This window comes from Ctenocephalides felis, unplaced genomic scaffold (assembly GCF_003426905.1).
Source record: "Ctenocephalides felis isolate EL2017-DRISC unplaced genomic scaffold, ASM342690v1 CF-g0.4_SCAFFOLD_00845, whole genome shotgun sequence".
Lineage (NCBI taxonomy): Eukaryota > Metazoa > Arthropoda > Insecta > Siphonaptera > Pulicidae > Ctenocephalides > Ctenocephalides felis.
Genome location: NW_020536999.1, coordinates 22,214,886 through 22,239,436, shown reverse-complemented (window position 1 = coordinate 22,239,436; position 24,551 = coordinate 22,214,886). Strand labels below are relative to the sequence as shown.

Here is a 24,551-nt window from a genome sequence, read left to right as displayed (position 1 = left end):
ACAATAGTTGATACGTAATAAAAAATGCAAAAATGTCAGTTCAGTTGTTGAGAAACGATTTTTGAGTTATATCTTTTGAAGGTAAGTCCAGTGGTTTTAGAGATGTAATGAAAAAAGTAATATAAATTTTTATTTCAAAAATTGCCAGTCAAAAATGATTATTAACTATATACACATTCAATTAACACATATTTCAAAGAGATTTTAAAAATAAGTACAAATGTCTACATTTTTATGGGTTCCGTACCAATATGTACAATGTTTAATACTGTAATGCGTCACTTGCGCGCTTCTATATTTTGTCTCTATAACAAAATATATCAAAATTCATTGTACTGAAAAAAAAATTCTACATTTTCCAAAAAAAAAAATTTTTTTTAAAAAAAATGGTACGGGATGTCCTGCAATTTGTTTCAAGGCAAGATGCCATGCACCAATAGTTTAAGTATCAAATCATCAAGTCTGTAGATATTTTTTCGTTCGCCACTGCAACCTTAGCTTCTAATTTTTTAAACAAATCAGTAAATAATAGAATTTAATAAAGAGTTGTGTTATAAATCTCCTACGTCACTGCAAAACTCAGGTTCGACGAGATGAACAACTGATTAAATTTTAATCAAGGCAGGTCTAGCGGTTTCGGAGATCTAATGAATAAAGCAAAAAAAATGCCATTTGACCGTCAAAAATGATCATTAGACATAGGCACATAAAATTATCAGATATTTTAGAGATTTTAACAATAAGTATGAATTTTGTTTACATTCCTATGGGTTTCGTACTAATGATTATGCGTTAGACGGCGACGCGGCGCTTACGCGCTTTGATATTTCGTCTTTATGCAGTTAAAGCAGTACGATCGCTTTGAAAAAAAGTTCAGAACTTCCAAAATATTTCAAAATAAAGAAAACATTTTTTCCAAAAAGTCTTTTTTCCAAAAAAAAAAAAAAAAATAAAAAAATTATAGTTCCTACAAAATATAATTTTTTCGAAGTAAATTTTTTTCAAAAATGTTAATCTTTTTAAACTAAATAATTTTTGGTACGAAAAGTTCTAGCAATTTGCCTTAAGGCACGATGCCATGCGCCCCACTAGTTAAATAAATAATTAATTATATCAAATTCTAAGCTAACAGTAAATAACTGCAGGAAAATTATTTGACTAGTTAAAGAATTAAATTAGATGAATGTTTAAACAAGTAATTTATATATCTGATCTAGTAATTTATAATCTAATTATTAAATTTGAAATTGAATTTTTTATTATAATGTAGTGTACGCCCCCTGTGAATCTCGGTTATTCCGCATTTGAATTACGAATAAATACTCACGTGACGATCAAATGCCAGATGCGTAAAGTACGAAAAGCATGATCAAAGTTGATATTATAAAATAAAGATATTATAAAATCAAATAATCTGATAATATGTCGCATTATCAATCCTCTACGCCACTGCAAAACTCAGGTGTTCCGCAGCTATTATTTGTAGTACAACGTGCAAGTGTCTGATCGCCGAGCCGGGCGGGGGAACAGAACAGACCACCTGAACCTCCGTGCTGGAACACACATTCAGGCTAGTGTTTCAGTACACCAAAAGTAACGAAAGAAGATACTTCAGCGCCGCCGTTACCGAAATAAATAACAAAATAAATAATTAAAATGCCATAGTTTAACTTAGTGCCGTAATTAATTGGATTAAGTAATTATAATAAACATACTATGTTGTTACGTTCTCCACCCCTGACTAATCTAATTCTAATCCCCCTACGCCCTGTGAAGTGTTGAGAAAAATTAATGTGTCATATGATCATTTAGTGGTTCCATCCCTTAACAAGCTGTGATATTTTTAGTGGTTATTTTATAATTATATATTCTATTCAAAATGACAGTTTCCTATGCCTGCGAAGTACCGAATGGTAGCAGTTTTGGATGTTTTTGGAAAGTTCTATGCAAGTTAGTGTCGTTAATTTTATTTTTTAATTTATTTTGTATTGTTAGATGTCAAATTGCATATGGTGTGCATGCGTTCATATGAGAGCCAGTCGCAGCCAGTGGCATTCGATAAAGTTATGCAGTGACGCAAAATTCAATTTCGTAATTAATTTGTTAGATTATTATTTGCACTGGAGTTATGAGGGTGTTGTGTGATAAAATATATGATTTATTAGTGATGTAGACGTAAATATTAATGAAACCATGATAGATTGTCATTAGCAATAGCTATAGCATTTATTTTTATTGTGATGCAGAATGATATGAATGCTATAGCATTCAAATTTTAAAGTCAGTTATTTTGAATTGAATTTTATATAACTTTGCGTTTTTTGTGATATACCTGTCAAGGTAATGACTAACTGAATATTTAGGTAATTTCGAATTATCTTATCTTTTCTCGTAGTCACCAAGCACATTGCCTAAAATAGAAGCGTAGTACTTGGCGTGGATGTTATTGCATTCATCGTATAATAAAGTATGAGAATCTGCCTATCCTTATAAACGAAGTGTTTAATCAAATTGCTGATATCACAGTTAATTCATTAATTATATGACAGTTTTTGTACTTTGCTGAAACTTTTACTGTTCGCAAACGTTTTAAATATTAATATCATAATAACTATTCGTTGCTTTATAAAATTAGTGACTTCACAATATACACCTACCGGTAATTTTTTAAATAATTTGAAACACAGTATTTTTCCAATATGAATAGTAAAAATATGAATAAAATCGTGATGATCTAAAATGATAAAATTACCAAAATACCTTCGATCTAACTTTAATTACCTTATATATTAAGAAAAATATTTATATAACATTACTCAATTTTCTAATTGATTATATTCCAATTCTCAATTATCTATTATTTAACTTTTAAACTTATTATAAATATTTGTTGCCCTAAATGAATGATTTCACAATATCCAAGTTCCTCTAATTTTCAAAATAAATTGAAATACATATTAATAGTAATTTTTTCAAATAGTAATTCATAAAAAGTATTTTTTTATGATAGTAAAAATATTAATAAAATCGGATAGCTTAATAGCTTTATACTAAAATCGTTAATTATAGAATTACTAAAATACTTTCTATCTGTTAATAATTACTTTATATATGAAATGAAAATATTTATAAAGCATCACTCAATTTTTGAATTGATATACTTTTCTGGCTAAATTTGAATAGAATGGTGATATAGATCTTTATTCTATAATTTTATGTATAAAAGTACAAATATAGTATAAAATATACAAATATATATATATATATATATATATATATTTACCTATATACCTTATATCTAATTATAACTTTTTAACAAATACATTTTTAAATCCTTATTATTTAGTACTTTGTAAAATATAATTTTTAAAATAACAATTTTAATAAAATCTAGCTGTAAAAATACATAAAATAAAATTGGCCCCAAAAATAACGTAAAAACTTTGGTGTGGTCAACTTTAATCACTAAGATTCCATGAAAATATGCGAAAACCTTCCCGGAGAAACCTAACATTTTTCCAAATTTTTACGGCAATATAGACATAAAGATAGACATATACACAAATGTTTATATATAATCTAATTTTATATATATATTCATGATTGAGAAACAATAATGCATTTCATACCTTTTAATTATTGCACCTAAATATTGCATAATTAATTATTAAAAATTATAAATAAAGAAAGAATATACTTCAATGTATACTTCTATAAAATTATTGACGCGAATTATCATAGAATGTTTATTATTCTATCATTAATAGCAATGTGATCAAAATATCTATAAAAAAAATTCCACATAGTTTTAAATATTATTTGACATTTTAAATACTAACGACTTCAACAAGTTTAATAGGCCAAAATATTGTTAATGAACAGAGTCATAATAGCCAATAAAACCATTGAAATTTGCATAATTTTGCAATTGATAAACAAATTTGTTGTATCAACAATATCTCAGTTTTTCACATGTCAGAAAATTCAGAAGTGCTTCTGTTAGATAATAAAAATCTTCATATATATAAATAAATATTTGCATATTAATGAAGATATTTCGATTCTGGTAAATACCTGGTTATTATTTGCATAATCGTGTATTTTGATTTTTGCAAATTTTATGATCTCTCGTGTTTTATTACAACTGATTGTAAATTCGGAATTCAGTTAGTTTTTATAACTCCAGATAGCTTTCTATTTCACAAATTGCTTCCGGTAATCGATCACATTTCTAATTGTAATGATGATTTGAATTTGAGAAAATGTCTCACCAGAGTAATAAAAGATTCATTAGAGTTGTGGGGAATCAAGCAGACTAGACATTGAGGAAAAACAAAATGATTTGTCATTTTTATATTATAAAATTTTCTTAATTTATAAATTGTTTATATTTTCATCCAATGGATTTTATATTTTTATATTCATAACTATTTTCACACTGGTGATCCCCGTGTGATTTTCACACTGGTGTGATGAAGACAGAGAAGGAGCATGAATCGGAAATTTTAAAAAATCTAGACCTTGATGCAGCACCATAATCACTGGTGACTACTTATAAGGTGCGTCCAGTCCTCGGGTCAGTGCGAGTTAACCCATTTACTCTACTGACACCGGACTTCTGTTGGTATACCCATTTCGTATACCCAGACCTCAGTGTTTATTGCTGACACAAAAATTAATTCAGAGATAGACCTTGGGTCATGAATTGAATTTACTATCAAATGGCTCATTGGAGTCGCAATTCAACCTCTCCTTGTCCATTAACTCACCAAATCGTATTTTGATGCATTAAACTTGGGAACTGCATCTGGTCAAGATGATGACTTTTTAATACGCTTTCCTTCGAATCACATCCGATCCGAGAATCCGATGTATGACCCAAAGGGCTACTGGAGTCGACAAGATTATTTTAATCATTTCATACAGAGCGCATTATAAACATATTCATACAGAGCGCCATCTGTTTACCCAAAATATTGTAGAAATGAAAATTAATAAGTAGATCGTGGCTGAGTCTTCAAAGTTTACTAAGACATCGAGGTTCAGGAAATTTACCACGTGATTTATATTCAGAACCATATGCAGAGTATAAGGATGATGGTAGGTCGAATTACCTACCATACGGTCGATCTGCCGACGAAACTGTCATTTATTCCATTAGATGAATTTCTAATTGACGACTACCACAACACTGCTATAATCTGCTTTTCCACAATATATTTATAACGTGTTTCCCTGTATTTTTCAATTTACCAATGATTTCAAAAGTGGTCCTCATAGACCCTCAGGAGGGGTTCATGACAAGATTTAGGGAAAATAAGAGAGCTAAAAATGAATTTTGGGGTCCACGAAATAAAAATTTGGGTCCACAGTAGTGGGTCTCTCAACTTACTGAGCTATTTCGGCGAAGTGATCTGATCAACCACATCCTCAAATTTATTTTCCACAGTCGCTGGCTCTTTGTCTATTCCCGATATCATTTAAATCGTCTCCAAAATCATTTCGTATGCATCTCGTCTTCTCCAATACAGTTAGCAAACTGTTTGCAAACGGCATGCGCCAATTGTTAACGCAAATAGAACCATGAAGAAATTTTTGGAAATCAATTTTCTATTATGGCAATGAATCATTATTTAATGGAATATAAAAATCGATGATGTCTCTATTATATTATATTAGCACAATGCCATTGTCGAAATATTTGACAAACATATATCTGTAAAATGAAAATATTTACTGACGGTTGGGGTATTGAAATAGCTTTGACAATTGGATTTAAAGTCTATTTAAAAATATAAATTAATGAGATGATTTAGAGCTTCTAGAATGCTTCTATAAATTTATTAATAAAATTTCTTAGATATTTATTTAAATATTATTCCAAGTTGTCTATCTTTGGAAGGCACGTTTCAAATTATATATTGTTCGGAGTGTCGTCTCGAAACGTTAATGAGGATAAATTGCAATATAAAAAACTATTAGAATGCTTCCAAATATTAGTTTTGTATAAAAGCTAATGAACTCAAATTAGAGCACAGTCTACCATATTTTTTTAAATTTGATCTCCCTTCTTTTAAAAATAGTTTCTTTTTGTCTTTAGCCTTGTCAGACTTATATGTCTGACATAAACCAGTGGCAGATTTTTTTTGATATATTAAGTTCCTTGATACATTTTTAAATAAATTATATAATAAAATTACCATAGCCCATGTAAGAAAATTTCATAACAATTGACTTTATAATTATATATTTTATATTTGTAATGTATATTTTTAATACAACAGCTTGACCAAGATTTATGTAAAATTTATAGCATTTATATTTTTAATGCAAGTATTTTAAAAAAAACGGTATGTTTATTTACCATATGACATTTTCGTTGGTATAAAATTTGCAAACGATTGAAAAATATTTTTAATAAATCCGTCGACAATTATATTGAATCAATCATCATTTCTTTACTGTTTTTATTCCAATTCAAATAAAAATCTGTATTACCAAGCTCTGTAAATATTTACCTTTCAACATATGACGTAAATTTTTAATTATTTGTAAAATGAGTAACTCAAGTTGCTCTGCGACTTCTATTTACTTGTCGAATGGTTTTTCTACAGTTATTTTCTTGAGAAGAAATGATTTCTAAATAAAAACTCATTATTCGGTTCGCAATTTTGTTTGTTTGTTTAGATTCGCGAGTCATTAAATCAATATTAAGCTTTCTAATCACATATTTTTGACAACATTGAGAAAGTGCAGAAAAAAATGATTCATTAAAAACGGATATTTAATAATAATAATTTCAGGAGAATTTTTATTATTTGAATTACAAGAATTTTGGCTTATCTTGAAGACCGCGTTACAAATTACTTTTTATCTATGAGTTATTTTACGTATGTGTTTAATTTGCTGCAATTATTTAAACTGATTCAAAAATTGTCTTTTTTTGTTAAAATGTAACTCACTTAATTGTTCGACGGGTTTCATGATTTACGTCAATATGTAATTTACCAGGTTTTTATATGCACGTGAATCATTTTATCAATATTGGTCATCGAAAAGAGACGAGAAATTGTTACATTTTTCATATTAGAAATATTAATTAAATATATAATTATATATATATATATATACTAGCTGACCCGGCAAACGTTGTTTTGCTAAGTAAGGTATATTCTAAACAATTTCTAGAGAATCAAAAATATTAATACTATAAGTGTATAAGGATGTGTTGTTTGAATGCTATATACAATGAGGTATTATAAAAACAATAAACAATAATAAATTAATAATTATTTTACAAAATAATTACATTTTTAACTAATGCTAAAAAGCTACCAACAGAAGAAAATACTTTTACTATGGATTTTTAAAGACCGTTTATCTCCCAATATCAAAGTCATAAGAATCAAGGTTATAGCTGGTCAAATAAAAAGCAAGGTTATACATCTTTCTCCCTTCACTTTCAAATAATGTTGTTAAACAATGCTTCAGCTTTACTGGATTTTGACACTTTGGTCGTGAAACTTTTAACCCCGTACCTTCATATATTACTAACCATTCTTTGATAAATTCTGGGAAATTATAACTGGGAATAAGTTATTCGACAAAATGTACATGTAAATGTAAGTAATGCTCTTTTTCAGTCTTGGTCGCGGCATTATTATTAAACTTCACTTCACCTTATATATATATATATAAAGTCTTGGTCGCGGCATTATTATTAAACTTCACTTCACCTTATATATATATATATATATATATATATAGTATCATAGATTGAATAAACTACATGGATAGTTTATAAATAATTAATTCTGAATTAGAATGAAAAACGGGCTCTAAACTACCTCTCTGCCACCAATTACTGAGCCACAGCAACGCGTGGCCGGGCTAGCTAGTATTTTTTATATATATAAATATACTATCAATTAAACTGGAAATCGGGATAAAAAGTATCCTAAGTCCTTCTCCTGGCTCTAAACTACCTCCCTGCCAATTTTCATCTAAATCGGTTCAGCCGTTCGTGAGTTATAAGTGTTAGCACATAAAGCGATCCTCTTTTATATATATAGATATATATATACATATATACATTATATATAAAATTCTTCTGTACGGGTGTATGATTTGGTACTTCTCCTAAACGGTTATTTAGATTTTGATAATTCTTTTTAGAGTTTGCCAAAGGAAATTTTTAAGATTTAATAAACGATAAAATTATTGTAATATTGTATGAATAAATGGCAAAAATTACAAAAACCATTTATCACTGTTTGACATTGCAAACATTTGAACTGTCAATTGTCAATGTCAATTCACTTGAAATTTGAATTTAGCTGAAATTATGAGCTTAGATAATATTAGAATATAATATGCAAAAAAATGTAATGTCTACATTATTATTGCCAAAAAGCAGCTGAGATGTGCCAAAAATTAAAATAAGTACAGTCAACAGTATATGTTTGGCAGATAGAATTATATAATTTAGTTTAATAAATAACGCAATAAGTCCAAAATTGCATACATTATTTTTTGAACTTATGCATGCCGCATTTTGGTTTACTTTACTAAGTTATTTAACAATACAAAAAAATATTTCAACTTATTAAAAAAATGATTTCGAATTTTGTATTATGTGTCAAAAATTTATATGTTTGGCATTGGATATGGAATATTTAGCAAGTTGATCTTAGGTTGAAGAGTGCTCATATGAACTAGATTTCACAAATTAATTCACCTAAGATTTGAACATAAACAATAATGTTTATTCAATTATTAGTCAGAAAAATGTACTTTAGAAATTATAATTGCCAAAAAGCAACTAATGTATCGCACAAGATTATGAAAAAGACTAAATTATTGAAACAATTATGTTTTGTAGTAAATTTGGTTATAATAACTATATTATTAAATATTAAAATTTAAAAAATATTATATCAACATTTATCTTAGGTTCTATAAAAATTTGACACGTGGAAATTAGAGGTTAGGTTTATGAGCTCATTCATACGACTTGCAAGATTTTTTTTAAATTACAAAAAATTAAAAGCATTGAAACCCGTTCAAAGATCGTAATTAATAATATTTTTTAAAACTTTATGTGCAATAAATCTGCATATATAAAATATACGCTAACATAATAAATTTAATAATAATAAATCATTATAATATTACATTTTTATTATTAAGAAAACATATTTTTACATCAGGCATAATATTTTATAATTAATATTTTTTTTAATTATTTATTTTTAATCGATTTTATTTCTTCACTCAATTTTATTTATTGCGTAAACCTGGTACATTATTATTAAATTTTAATTTTATAATCAAAGTCATTTACAACACTTTGGAATAATTTTTTAAAGATTCACACTGAAGCATTTTTTATTTGAAAAAATATTTATTTTAAAATTTTAATTTGAAAACACAAAGTTATAAATTATTGTGTATAACTATATATCTATAAAAATTTAGAATCCTTGTGTCATGGTGTTCGTCGCAATACTCCTCCAAAACGGTTTGACCGATTTTTATGAAATTTTATAATCACGATCAGTATAACTGAGAATAGACCAATATCTATTTTTCATACGTTATTTTCTTCATACATCTGGTTTCAATTGGCCACCCTTTAGATTTTTTTTTAGTTTTTGGTCATTTTGTTTTATTTAATTTTTTTTTTTGTAATTTAAATTTAAAAGCACCAACAGCCCTAAAATTTCATCCTCTTATCACAAACCTCATTTTTTTAATGGTCATTTTAGGGAATGAAAACGCAGTTTCAGAGTACTTTCAATGACGATGACCAATATGGTCCATAAATATTTATATGTGGCATGCATTGCAGTGGGTTGCCCATACCTATTATGGGATGTTAGCTGTTATATATATATATATATATATATATATATATATATATATACATATATATTATAAACACAATATTGTACCAAATTCGCTAACATAAGTATTATGTTTTGAGGTTAGACTTGCAATGTATAATTATTTTATGGATAATTCCTTATATAAATTTAGTAATAAATTATATGTTTCAATAAACCCAGTCTGCTGGACTATTATACGTAACCACAACTAATATATATATATATATATATATATATATATATATATATATAAACTTTATGTAACTTATGACTTGTAATTTAATTTTCATTGCAACCTTGTATCGCCTGCTAAGCACATTTGTATTGTCGATCACATATTATGTGTTTTTCAATTATTTTTGCACGAACCGACAACAGAAAATTTACCCAGCAAATTTAAAAAAAATGCTAAAAAAATAATTTGTTTGTATAACGCAAATTTGATTAAGGAGACTATTCTCGGGTTTTGTTGTTTTGGTAAATTAAATATACAGATTCATAATATAAATTATCGAAGCTAAAATAATGAGTTCGAATAATTGACAAGTTGAATTTATTTGAATCATAAAAAATATCAATGTAGTTTCTCAATTTGCTAATTTGATTATTTATAAAAGTTATTAACTTTCTGCAAAAGAAGATATAATTTAAATGGAACAAAATATACTGATTTACAATTATAGATAGTTGAGAAAAAAATAATTAAAAAAACTAATTGTAAGCTTTATTTCATAGTATAATGTTAGTTATAAAAAATATTAGTGTAATACTTCTTAAACATCGATTTTTTAATTTTGCATAGCGAATATTTTTGAGCTTTAATGGTGATTAATAGTAGTAGTAGTTGAATAGTTTGCTATTCATAAAATATTTTATATATGTGAACTTCTGAAATGTGTGTGAAAAATAAATATAAAATTATTTAACTTTCATGATCAAATTGATATATTTGATTTTTAATATATATATGATTCTGAAGGTCTACTAAGTTCATAGATTATTTTACATTTAGTTGGCTGTTCATGATTTTTTTTAATCATGTGAACTTCTAAAATGTTACAAAATTTTAAAAATATTCAACTTATATGATATATTTTCAATACTAATATTTTTCCTCAAATATAACTATGTCCATAGATTTCAAAATTATCAATATGCATCTCCTAGAATCGATTTAGTGTGAAATATTTCTAGTTTCCAAAACCGTTATTTCTATACTTATTAATATTCAATTGAAATAACTAGGAACAAGTACGTCTCGTATATTAGATGACCGCAGGTATTTTTGTGGTTTGGATTTTATAATTAAATATTATGTATATATGTATAGTATATAAATACTATATATATATATATATATATATATATATATATATATATATATATATATATTCTCCAATTTAAGAAAAGATTTTTTTCTATATCACTAAAACTTGCCAATAACTTTAATATAAAAACATTAACAAGAACTAAATTGTTGAATACAATTAACATTTAAAGTCATCTCTAAATTAGTTGATTTCTTTTCGTAAATTTAAAGATGTCTGAAAACTTTTTATTACAGAATGATTGCAAAATATATGTATATTAAAATTAAATGGATACGTAAAAACCTAGACATAATTAACTTACATACTTAAATATTACATAAATATTAATGTATAGAAATTCTTATAAATTTTTAATCACGACGTACTTATATTATTCAAATATTTATTTGCTTGAAATAATTTTTGTTTAATAACCTATATGTATTATAAATTTCAACATGTCTGAATATGTAGTTTTTCTAAATAGTTTTTGCAAAAATTATCAATTTTAATTACGAACTATTTCGCAACACTAAAAAATCTATTACATGGTGACTTTTTATTATTCGTGTTCTAAAACAATTTGCCAATAATATTTATTAATTATATTTACACAACTGTTCAGGTGAGTGTATGCTAATTAGCAAACATTTATTTTTAATGTTAAAAAATCGTGTCTTTTAAACTAAAGAAGTCGGATTGGTTTTAGCAAAATAGATTTTATTTATATAAAGATTTGATTATTAAATGATAATATTAATAATAATAAATTTTCTAAACTATGTAATAATTAATTTTAATGATTAAAGTTTTTAGTTATATTCTGTGGTTATTGATAATTTAAATTAAATTTATTTATGTAATGATCAAATAATAATTTAAAAAATTCTATATACTAAATATATTTTTAGTGGTAAATAAAATAATATAGTAGAAAAATTTTGAAAAAATAAATTTTATTCATACTAAGATTTTTTTATGTAACATTACTAATATTAATAGTAAATTTTATGAACCATGTATCAAATACGAAATATTTCAAAATAAAAATACCTTCGGTAAGAGTAATTTTAATCTGTAAATTCATATATCATTTTAATCAAAAAAATCACGGTTTTGATAATTTTCGTGTATTTGTAAATTTACTGATAATAAATTCAACTTTGACTAAAAATTATCAGAGAACGACATCAATAACAGTAATTGATAAATATTTATATATACCCACAAATAAATAAGTATATAAATATATATATATATATATATATATATAAACATTTATTTGTGTATTTTTTTCATTTAAACGAGCAATCTTGTTTTTTTTTCAATGGGAATCACAAAAATGAACAATTTTATAACATAGCCTTTGAGACCGTAGAATTTTCTTATCATTATTTTAAACTAAAGTTATTATTAGTTATGAACGTCATAATTTTTATGAGTTTGCTGGCAATTTTACAATTCTACCTTAACCCACATAAATGCTATTAAAACATTAGAATTAATATACGAAACGAATGCGGTGTAAAACATTGTATGTGGAACTCTCTATTTGTATTTGTGGGTGTAGAAATATAGTTCATTGATTTAATAATTTTTTATTTAATAACCATACTAGCTAAAAATTTATAACAGCTTAATAAAATCATATACTTAACACCAGAACTTATATAATTTTGCAATATTTTTCAATAATGTGATTAACAGACCTATTATTTCTTAAATGCTATATTAATTTCTGGCAAAAATGTTTTAAAAACATACTTAAAATGAGATAAAAATTATGTTATTAGTTAAAACAAATTTAATTTTGTAATATTTAGTTATTTTTACATGCTGAATATTACAATCTATATTATTTACTAACCTACTCCTACAACTTTCGTTTTACAATTTATACTACTTTTTTATTAAACCATATGCTATTTTTATACATACATACAATCTTGCTTCTTCTTCTAACTTCTAATTCTAAAACTTGTTCTTAACTATTATTAGAAATATATTCAATAAATTTTAATTAGTATGCACTAAATTTGGATTAAATTAAAACTCAAAATATATGAAAAAAAAAATTTTCACTGAAAATTTTAATCGAAACTTCTAATCGATTCCTTCGCCTTGCAAACTTTTACTACAATATAAAAATGCAATTGACCTCTTAAACCATCCACAGAATACAGATCGCATTCATTCTTCCTATAATTTACATTCAACATCCATAATATGTATTAAACAGAAAGCACATAATTTATATTATTATCAAGTCTTTATGTGATTACTATGTAAACTGCGTTTAAAATCCCACTGAAATCTCACTGATCAAAGAACCGGTAGAAATCAGCCTATAGTACAGGTTGGAGTCAGAAGTCAGCTGACTGAATAAATTTCATATATCATAGGCTATTATGTAGTATTTATGAATACTAATTGGCTTATAAACAACAAACAAGTGGCACTTAGATTGTGACAAAATGAAAATACTCGTAGAAGAGCATTTAAGGCATTCCACGGCTGATAGGAAACGACCAAAATCTCAGAAACCTGAGAAACATAGATTAATTAATTGTATGCCGTTTTACTTACATATATAAATTTGATAGTATGAAGTTTTTTTTTGAGAAACAAAATTGAGTAATTTAAATCAGAATTATTGGGTTATATCTAATTTTTAAGTGACCTCATACTCTCTAATTTGTTCTATGCAATTAACAACGCATATTTTCTTTAATTCAATTATAATTTTTTATCGGATTGAGATTGATTTTTTTTATATAAAACCTACGGAAAATATGATATACATTCTATATATATTATAGTGTTAACGGTTTGACCAATTTTTTAATAACGTTCAGTATGATTAAAAATAAAACAACATTCATTTTTTATGCACGTAGGTGCACTTAAGTTATCTTTAAGATGGTTGCGTTGTATCTGGTTGCACCAACTTTTTACCCTCCTCCCACAAATCCCTATTTCGTAAATTATTAGTAATTTTCTAAAAATAGTTTTTATGGCTAAGCTTTTGCTGGGTTAGCTAGTAAATGTAAAAATAACAATCTTAAAAAATAATTTATAAAAATACAATGTATATTTATAAATCACAGTATATTCATAATAATCTATTTGAAAATGCACAATAATTATTAATCATAAAATAAGTGAAAATCTGGTGCAAAATTTTTGCTCATCTTACCAGAAAACTTGACAGAAATCCTGTTATAAGAAATACTGGCGTCGTGTAAAACATAAAATAATTTAAAATTGATTAACAATAATATAATTAACTTGATGATAAATATTATTTATAAACGTAGTAGATATATTTTACAAATATTATAATTATTTCAAAAATAATCCTATTCATAAATTTTGGTAAAAATAAACCAGATTCAGAAAAAGTTCGATACGCTCTATTAATTTAAATATAAGGTCGCTTCATTTTAAATCATTATAACGATAATTTTTATGATGATTTAATACGCGTTTCAAATAAATTAGCTGATTAATTTTATTTCTTTAGCCATTGATTAATCTGTGTATATATTTTATTAATTGTGGATTATTTTCTATTTCTGCAATTGAAGTATTTAAATTTACTGTTAGATAGAATGAAATCGTATAAACTATAAAGCAATGAGAAAGTATATCCGACCGAGGTACAATGTTCAAATGACAAGTGAAAATATATGTCGCACATAAATAATTAAATGTATGTAAATGAAATAAATTTTATATAAATTATCAAATTCCTGATCGTATAAATTAAAATTACTTAATAGATCATCGAGTTAAGATGAATGAAAATAGAAGTTTGAAAAAAAATTAAAACAGGCAAAGCTAAAAAGAAAAAAGAATAATTAAAGGAAATTAGGAGTTGAATAGAATTAGAAGTTAGAAGATAGAACAAGATTAAAAGAGAGAGAGAGAGTAAGAAGAAAGATTAGATTAGAATACGCAAAAATAAAAAGAAGAATGAAGATAGAAGTTGAAAAGAATGAGAAGAAAGAAGGTAGAACAAGATTAAAAGATAATGAAGAAGAAGAAGCTAATGCTTCGAGTTAAGCAGAATTGGAATTATTAATTTGAAATATAATAGAATTAGAAGTTAGAAGAAGAAGCAAGATTTATAATAGAAATATAGAATAAGATTCAAAATTTTAAATTGTGTCTATAATTGTATATACATGTTCATTTGAATGAGTACGTGTTTATATTTAAGCGGGGTACAAAGTTCCGCGAATATAAAAGTCTACCACTATTATATCAAATACAATCAAAGTTTAGAATTTTAAAGTTTCCATTTTAAAGTAAAAGGTAAAAGATAGGAAACTATAGCCAACATTTAATTCTGACGACGTTACTTTCAGGAGATAAAGAAAAAAATCATATAAAAAAAATATTTCCAACGAAAAAAAAATTGACTGAAAATTAGACATATATTTTGTATGCACCTGAGTGATAAGGTGTGGCACTCCTTAAGATTTTATTTTTATTTTTGAAATCATTGCGTATTAATAGTTTTTTGGTTTTATAATACCTGAATATAGTTTTTATTTAATTATTTGTAAGGTGTATTGTTTGTTTTAAGTTAGATTCAAACGTAATTTTATATAACCTCTGTAAAGGCTTACATGTGGATGGGATAAGAAGGACCCACTAATTTAACATTTACATTGATGAATGTAAACATTAAGAAATAAATTTCTCGACCTATCGGGAATATTTCTTTTGAAATACCAGATCAATGTTATATATAATGAAAGCTTTACAACAAACATTCGCATAAAATTACAAATACGTATTTACATTGGTTAAATAATGTAGCTATTATTTTGTAAAATTCCTTTAAAATTACAAACAGACTTTGATATTTTGCCTCCATGCTGTCCCTTCATACACCGCTCATGGGGCGAAGAAGAATAAATGACAAGTTTTGCGAAAATAGTGAAAAAAAACATAATTCTATAATTAATATAATATAATATAATTAAGTGTTTACTGAACATAGTTCGATACTTATATAATCAAAACACCAAAAAATTATACTTACGTACGTTGAAGTTATACTTTTCCTTACTTATGATTTAGAATAAACTAAAAAATTAAGTCCCTCGCATTACCTGTACGGTCATTTCTCCTTTAACCTGGAACTGCGCGTTGTTTTAGGTTGGGAGCATTTTTAGTCTACCGGAAAAAGATGGGTCACTAAAAAAATCTGTTTAAAATTGAAAATTCAAATAGAACTATATTTTATTTCAAATGTATTTTAGTATCAGTCTCCTTGTAGTATTAAATGAACACATGTTGGTGTTATAAAATTATAAAATAGATTTACTTAGTGATTGGTTAGAGATCACACTTAACGATCGGGTTAGAGTTACGAATAAAAGTTACTTACAAATATCATTTTTACGAGAAACTATTAAATATGTAAATATACTAATTTGATCATTTTTAATTAGAAATATTCAAATATTACTAACAATATTATATTTAGCTTATTACATGTAGAAAACCTGAAAAAAATGTCTTTCGATAGGACCAAATTCCGTTTCTAGATCATAACTTATTCCTTATAATTGGTAATATTTCGAACCTGTGCAAATATAAAAGTTGCAAACAGAGAATATATATACATAGTAATGAATATTAGTGTATTTATTGGTTTGTAAATTTATCTGGAAGTGCTATACGTCATATATGAAACATAATGCACAGGAAACTGAATTGCTAAAACATTGAAATCTACGGTTGAATGCTCACGCCGAACACAAAATACAAAAACAAACTCTCGAACATGAGAATTCGAATAACATTTACAGGAAAATAATAAATACTCGCTTTACACTTTTTGTAATGTGAAAAAAAATCTATCAGATTCTAATTAATTGAATAAAATACACGTAATTTGAATAAAAGAAAAAACACCTATTGACTACAATAAGATATCAATAGGAAATTATTTATTGCAAGAATTGATAATTTTATACAAGATTTCGATTATATTTCTTTACATATTAAATTACGCACGCAATTTCAATAATTTCTGCGTGACAACATAATTTTTCTTGAAGTAAGCAGATTTTTTCTTGCTTTTGGCTTATACAAGAGTAATGAACTCTCGTATTCATTTGAAAAATGATGAGTCAGTTGCGAAATTTCAACATTTTTGAGAAAGAAACTCATAAAAAAGTGAATAAAATAAATTGGTTTAATTTAAACTTACTGTAGATAATCATATTTTTATTATATGTATTACAATAAAATACTTAAAAGTAAAAATATAATAATTATTTAAATCCATTCAATATTAAACTAATTAATTTGTCTAATGATGAACCATATAACATTTTGATTTTTTGTAACTTTGGATTTTTACTTAATATTTCATTTTAATTATTATTAATTATATGTAACTATATTAAATTATATTTATAATAAATACATAATTTGCTCAAAACTAATAAAATAATAATTATTCAAATCCAATCAAAAATCAATCTTATAAATTTAACATTTTGTTTTTTTGTAACTGTGAATTTATATTATTTTATTTTATTTTAATCAAAATAAAATATTAATTTATTTTAATCGAATCAATTATCAATCTTATAAATATAGCTTAAATATATTTTAACATGAATTTGACTAATGTGGATCCATATAACATACTATTTCATTTTATTTTAATTATTGATAATCATATGTAAAAATATTAAAAGATATTTAAAATAAATAATTTTCTGAGTAATTTTGAACAAAACTTGTGAAGGCACTTCATATTAACATATATTAGTATAGTATTTTAGTAATATATAGTTTCATAGATTATTAAAACAAATAAAAATTAAAATATTTAAATAAGCTATATTTAAATTATAGATTAAATTACAAATAAATATGTAATATTTATTATAATGCAATATAATGTACAATTTATGTCATGACAATGGCAGTAATCATAAAAATTTTTGCTTAAATTTAACTTACATACAAATTAGCTTAAAATATTTTACCTTACAGTAATAATTCTACTTATCTCACAATAATAGTTTGACTTATCTTACAATAAATAACAAATTTTTACCTAATTAATTTATAACTAATTCAACCTAAATTTATATTTCTATTTCCGTCGTTATAGATTGCACACTATTGTCGTGTATAGTCGAAGTTATAATATGCGTTTTTATATTTTTCCTATAAAAATTATATAATTTCATACAGATCATACAAGCTATTAAAATTGTTCCTATGATCAAAACAGCTCTCATTTCATAAATACTGGATCTCATGGATGCCATTTCATCCTGAATATGGGCATCTTCTTTACTTTTATAATGTCCTGAATACTGATCAGCTTCTGGTAGGTCGGTACTATCGCTTGATAAGGTGTTTTCAGTGGTGAAATTGTCGGAAGAAAATTCTGTAATATTTTCTGATGTCGGATAGATTTTGTCCTGTTCAGTATTTGTTGGTTCCGAAGATGCATGTTCAGAAAATGGTTTGACTTCGAGAACAGTACTTGGTGGATTTTCGAAAGTTACTTCTAAAATTGTTGTTGATTCTTCCTTACTTGGTTTCAAAGTCGTGATCAAGTCTTCAACAGCAGTGCCAACTATCAGTTTTTCTGTAGTTGCTTGAACAGGTTTTTTAGCAACAGTCAGATTTACTTTTACCACTGGTCCTTCATTACTTTCATAACTCTCCTTACATTCCACGCCTCCTATGTTAGTTGTATGGTAATTTATCTTAGCATGATGAGCCATGTGGATGTTATTCATGTCCAAAACATGCAGAATTTCTACCAACTCTCCGCATTCCCAAGGATTATGGTTTAAACCCAGAAGTTTCAAAGATTTAAGACTTTGCAGGATCATCACAGCTGGCAAAGTTTTTAAACGATTACCTCCTAGATACAGATTTTCCAAACGCCAAAGACCGTAGAATATTTTTTGGTTAACATGATCCAACTGATTAAAAGAGATGTTTAGGCTTTTTAAATTGTCCAAATTTGTGAACAAGCCAATCTCGATTCGACGTAGATGATTTTTATCTAAACGTAGACTGATCAATCTTTGGAATTCACTAAATCTTCCAGCAGGCAGATGGGATATATTATTGTATTGTAGTTCTACAAGAGATACCATGGATACATCATGCATATTTGGGATGTCTTGAAGTTGATTATAAGAAGCTAATATCGCTGAACCTCTGTCACACATAGAAATGTCTGATAAAACTTTTAGACCCATATGTCTTGCATCCAATTTATCACAAAATTTACCACCAATAATTTCTGTTATATTGTTATACCGCATAGATAATTCCTTGATTTCGATTCGTTCTAATACTGGACTAATTTTTTCTATATGGTTATTTTCTATATTGAAGTAAGTGATTATTTCTGTACTCGTATTCCCAGCTTGGAATATAGGATAATATAAATTTACAATTTTGTTTTGGGATAAATCCAAGGTACTTATCTTTTGCAAGTAGCCAAACGTACCATTTCCTATGATGGTGATGGTATTGTTTGCCAAATAAATATTTATCAAATAGGGATTAGAATGGAACATCAATCCTGGTAAAATTGCTATATTGTTAGAATTTAGATTCAGCGTTTCCAAACCAGTTAAATTAAAAAAAGCATGCTTTCTTATGAATTTTATCCTGTTACCACTCAAATCCAAATGCGTCAAAGCTGCTCCAAGTCCAGTAAGATTACGCCAATCTAAATATCCAGACAATTTATTCTGTGATAGATCTAGATACATCAGTTTATCCAAGGAGTTGAACACGCCTCCTGGAATCGATACGAGTTTATTATTACAAAGATTCAAATCTTCCAAGTTTTTCATTGTAGAGAAAGAATCAGGTTCCAGATCTTGTAAATTAACATTCTGCAAATCCAATAATGTAACTTTTACATTGAATGGCAATGCTAATGGATCATCGGAATTGAATGAATGTCGATTTATATACTCGATATCGCTATAGCTAAAGGTCAGATGTCTTTCGTTCGGAAGGAAGATTTGATTGGCATGATAGGAATGCATATTTTCGCTTGTGGCATATGTGCAAGTGGTAATGTAAATATATCCTGCTTCTTCAGCATATTCGTCTCTGGTATTGCAGAAAATTTCAGGAAATTCTACTTTGGGTTTTGGAAGTTCTTCACTTTCGACGTAGGCTTGGTCGTAGTAGTCGCTCGTGTCCCAGGATAGGTCATTCAACTGGTCATCAAAGGCACGGACAAAATTTAATACCCCGAAGGGGATTAAATAGATTAATATATTTCTCATCCTAAAAATCAACAAATTAAATAGAAAAATAAATACTAAATTTAATTAAAAATTAAATAATAAATTTAGAAATCCACTTATACACAAAACTGACCATGCTAAATCAGACTCGTCATATTTTTATAAATAAAATAATAAATGAAATCTAACAAAATATTTTTAATTAATTATTTATTGGTAATAGTCCAATAATATGATCGAATGAGGTTTTCAATTATATTTAATTGACAATCTGAAAACAAAATGATAATTTTAAATTTTTATAATATATTTTTGGTGGTTCCTTAATATATTCGCTTTCTTTCATTAAGTTTATATTATTTTTGATAAAATATTTATTTCTTATTTATTACCTATTTTGGTTAAACATATTTTTAACAATTGAATAAATAAGTCCTAATAAATTATTTTTTATATTAATTTCATTCATTAAATTCGATTTGAAATATTTACCAGTGATGTTTTCAATAGTTATAAAATAGAGAAAATAGTAATGACAGTGACAATTTGATATTGATAGTATATTAGTGGCAAATCTATAATATATTCATACTCAAGAAATTAATAAAAAGAATTTAAATAAATAAAATAATTTTTTTTTTCAAATATTTATCACATATATCTATTTTTAATGTAGATTGATCAACATATTTTTAGCTATTTAATTTTTAAATTGATTATTTAATGCAAACTTTTTTTAAAAAATTGTTTTCAAATATATTACTCTCAATCTATTTTATTCATTGTCAATTTTTAAATAAAAATTGTTTTTTGGTTGTAGTTTTTAAACTTAAAAGCTTCGGTTTATATGAACTTGAATTTAAAAACTTGGTAGGTAGAAAATTAATAGTTTCGGGAATAAGTGCTACTTATTCTTATAAAATACTTACAAAAAAACACTTTCAAGAATACACATATTCTTATGATCTAATAATATCAAGAATTTTTCCACATGGACCATGGTAACTTTAATAGATAATTTAATTAGAAATGTTTCAAAAAAACTTAATGTATCAAAGAAAATAAAATTCTGACAAAATCCTTTGAAAAACACTATTTTTTATGGCACATAACATTTTAATTTTATAATTGTTCAATAAATGCAAACTTTTTTTAAAAACTTATTTACAAATATATTATTCTTAATCTATTTTATTTATTGTCAATTTTTAAATATATGCTGTTTTTCAGTTGTAATTTTTTAACTAAAGAACTTCGGTATTTATGAACTTTAATTTGAAAACTTGGTAGGTAGAAAATTAATAGTTCGGGAATAAGTGCTATTTACAAAGTACTTACAAAAAAACACTTTTAAGAATTCACATATTCCAATGTTTTAATAATATCAGAAATATTTCCACATGAACCATGGTAATACATTAATAGATAATTCAATTAAAAATGTTTCAAAAAAAACTTAATATATCAAAGAAAATAAAATTCTGACAAAGTTTTTGGAAAAATACTATTTTTTATGTCACAAGTATATGACTATATTAAAACTTTTTTTTATTTTTCTACCGAATCGCGTATGGCAGACATATATGTCTGACATGGCTCATGTTGAACTTCCTAGCATTAGACACATATGACTGACATGGCGATTAACGTGTTAAACTTGAGTAAATTTGTTATTAGAACAAAGTTATAATTTTTAATATAAAAAACATAAAATAAAATATTAATATTTTATGTTTTTCAAATACACAAAAATTATATTTTATCTTAAATCTTAAAATCTACACTATAACTATTATGATTTGAAATTGGTCTTGATCATTACCATTGTCTCCTATCTACACCAAAGCGCTTTTATTTAAAATTTAGTATCATTTACCACTTACCCTGAGTTTTTTATTTCCAGAATTTATAAATTTTCCTCCAATAGCACTTTAATTATAAATATTATTTAGCACTGCACATAATAATTTTATCACGTTATTTCACATTTGGACTGACGTTCCGAATGCAAAAGTTATCACAGAAAGCCTGGAAGCATTCTGCTGACATACTTAGACAGGGGCCCACTTTGGCAAAATGTGCCAATATAGCTGTATATTTTGTAAACATTCGAAAAAATTAAGTACGATGCAAAGAAGAAAATCTAGGACTTGTCACCGATTCGATAATAAAAGCACGCACATTAAAAAAATTATATAAACTACAATCTGTCTTCTAGAGACATTCAGTAATTAGTGGATCTTGCTTTTAAATCTTTTTTGATTTTAATTTGCTCTTTAGTGGTTTCTTTTTTTATGTCCCATGTGGGTGTAAAATTTGCTTGACAGTAGAGTTTCTATTTCAATATTTAGAGTTTGATCATCAGTATAATTCTTTTTGTAACACTAATTTTATTATAAAATCTGCATTGCGTTTGCTTGTCTGTAGTTTTTGTGGCAGAATAATAATGCAAACATAAATTATTTTACACATATTATCATGATTGTAAAAATAATTCAAATTATCAAAATCATTGAAATTAAAAAACATACATTTACATAAGAACTTTTAGGTTTTATTAACCATCACTAAGTAATTCCGCCAACATTTTTAAATGAGTCTACGATAATTGTAAAAAAAAATCAATTAAATAAAAATATGTAATAAAAATTAAATTGTAATAAAAATTAAATTTTATATATAATAATTAATATTTCAAAATTTTTATATATATGAAGAAAATCTAAGACTTACGATTAGATGATTCATTCAAGATCAAAAGCTCTCAATTTTTTAAATAAATCCATAGCAAAATAATTTAAGAAAATATAAATTAGATTTTATTTGAATATGATTATAAAATATATGTACAATATATAAATTAATATGCATACAAAATTAATATAATTAAGTACATTAATTTTCAATTATCTGATGACACTTAAGGAAATGTAAGTTTTTACATATTTATTATGAACAGTTTGTAAATAAAATATACAAAAATCGTCGTATGAGAGCCTTCTAATTATCTATAAGACTTATAAAATACTAGATAGAGAAATATATAAAATCCATCCATTTAAAACATAAAAGCTCTAAACTTTTCAAATAAATCCATGGTAAAATAAATTTAGAACAAATAAATCTGATTTTATTTGATTATGATTATAAAATGTATTTAAAATATTTAAATTAATGTATATACAAAACTAACAAAATTACGTTTATTTAATTTATTACAAATTTATTAAGTACATTTTTTGTACAAAGTTTTATGGAAAAAATTGAAAAAAATATTTTCTACTGTAGTTAATATATTGCTAACTTTTATGTATTAAAATTTCAGAATTTATATCATAAAATGATAAAATAGTTGTATAAAAGTCTCGAATTATCTCAAGGTTTAAAAAATACTTGTTAGAGAATAAAATTTTAAATTATAAAATTTGCAAAAAAAATAAATTGACGAATTAAAGCTTTCTAAATTTCTATTTATTTATTAAATTTATTTAATTTATTTAATTCTAAAATATTAGTATAACGAACTCAATAATAAAATTTAAAAAATGATAATTATGGTTTGAAAAATATTTAATTATATTTTTACTAAATTGATTTTATTTTTCTAGTAATTGTAAAAAAAAATTATATCAAGTAGTCAAAATATTATATTAAAAAACAAAGCCTAATAATATTTGTTTATTTTAACAATATTGTTATTAAAATTCTTTAATATTACTCATTAATAATGCTCTTTTTATATTAGATAATGAGTAGATAGTTTATAAACATTAGGAATTTATTTTGAAATGCAAAATAATTAATCAACATGTAAATGTACTTTGTTACCATTTATTTTTTTGTTAAATTTTAAATTAAACCATTTTTTTCTTTAAATACTGAAATATTCTTCATTATTTAGTTATCATATACATATTAATTTAGTAATAAAATTAAATCAAATTTTGCGTTTTTTTAATATTCAGCCTGGAAATCAAAAATTAAAATAAACAGACTTGTTTTACAATACTTTTATTATAAGTGAAATTTTAAAGAGCAAATTCAATAATCTTACAAAATAATTAATAATTATTCGAATTCATAAA

The 24,551-nt window shown here is 25.2% G+C and overlaps 1 protein-coding gene across 1 annotated transcript in view; it reads left to right on the top strand.

Annotated features, from left to right (window-relative positions):
* The first annotated feature begins 1,519 nt into the window (after window positions 1-1,519).
* The window catches only part of LOC113380558 (bestrophin-4-like), a 36,849-nt gene continuing 13,817 nt past the window's right edge, over window positions 1,520-24,551 (top strand). Inside the window, exon 1 of the mRNA XM_026619746.1 lies at window positions 1,520-1,950. Coding sequence (XP_026475531.1) covers window positions 1,880-1,950 — 71 coding nt within the window. The 5' untranslated portion in view covers window positions 1,520-1,879. The remainder of the gene's footprint in view (window positions 1,951-24,551) is intronic.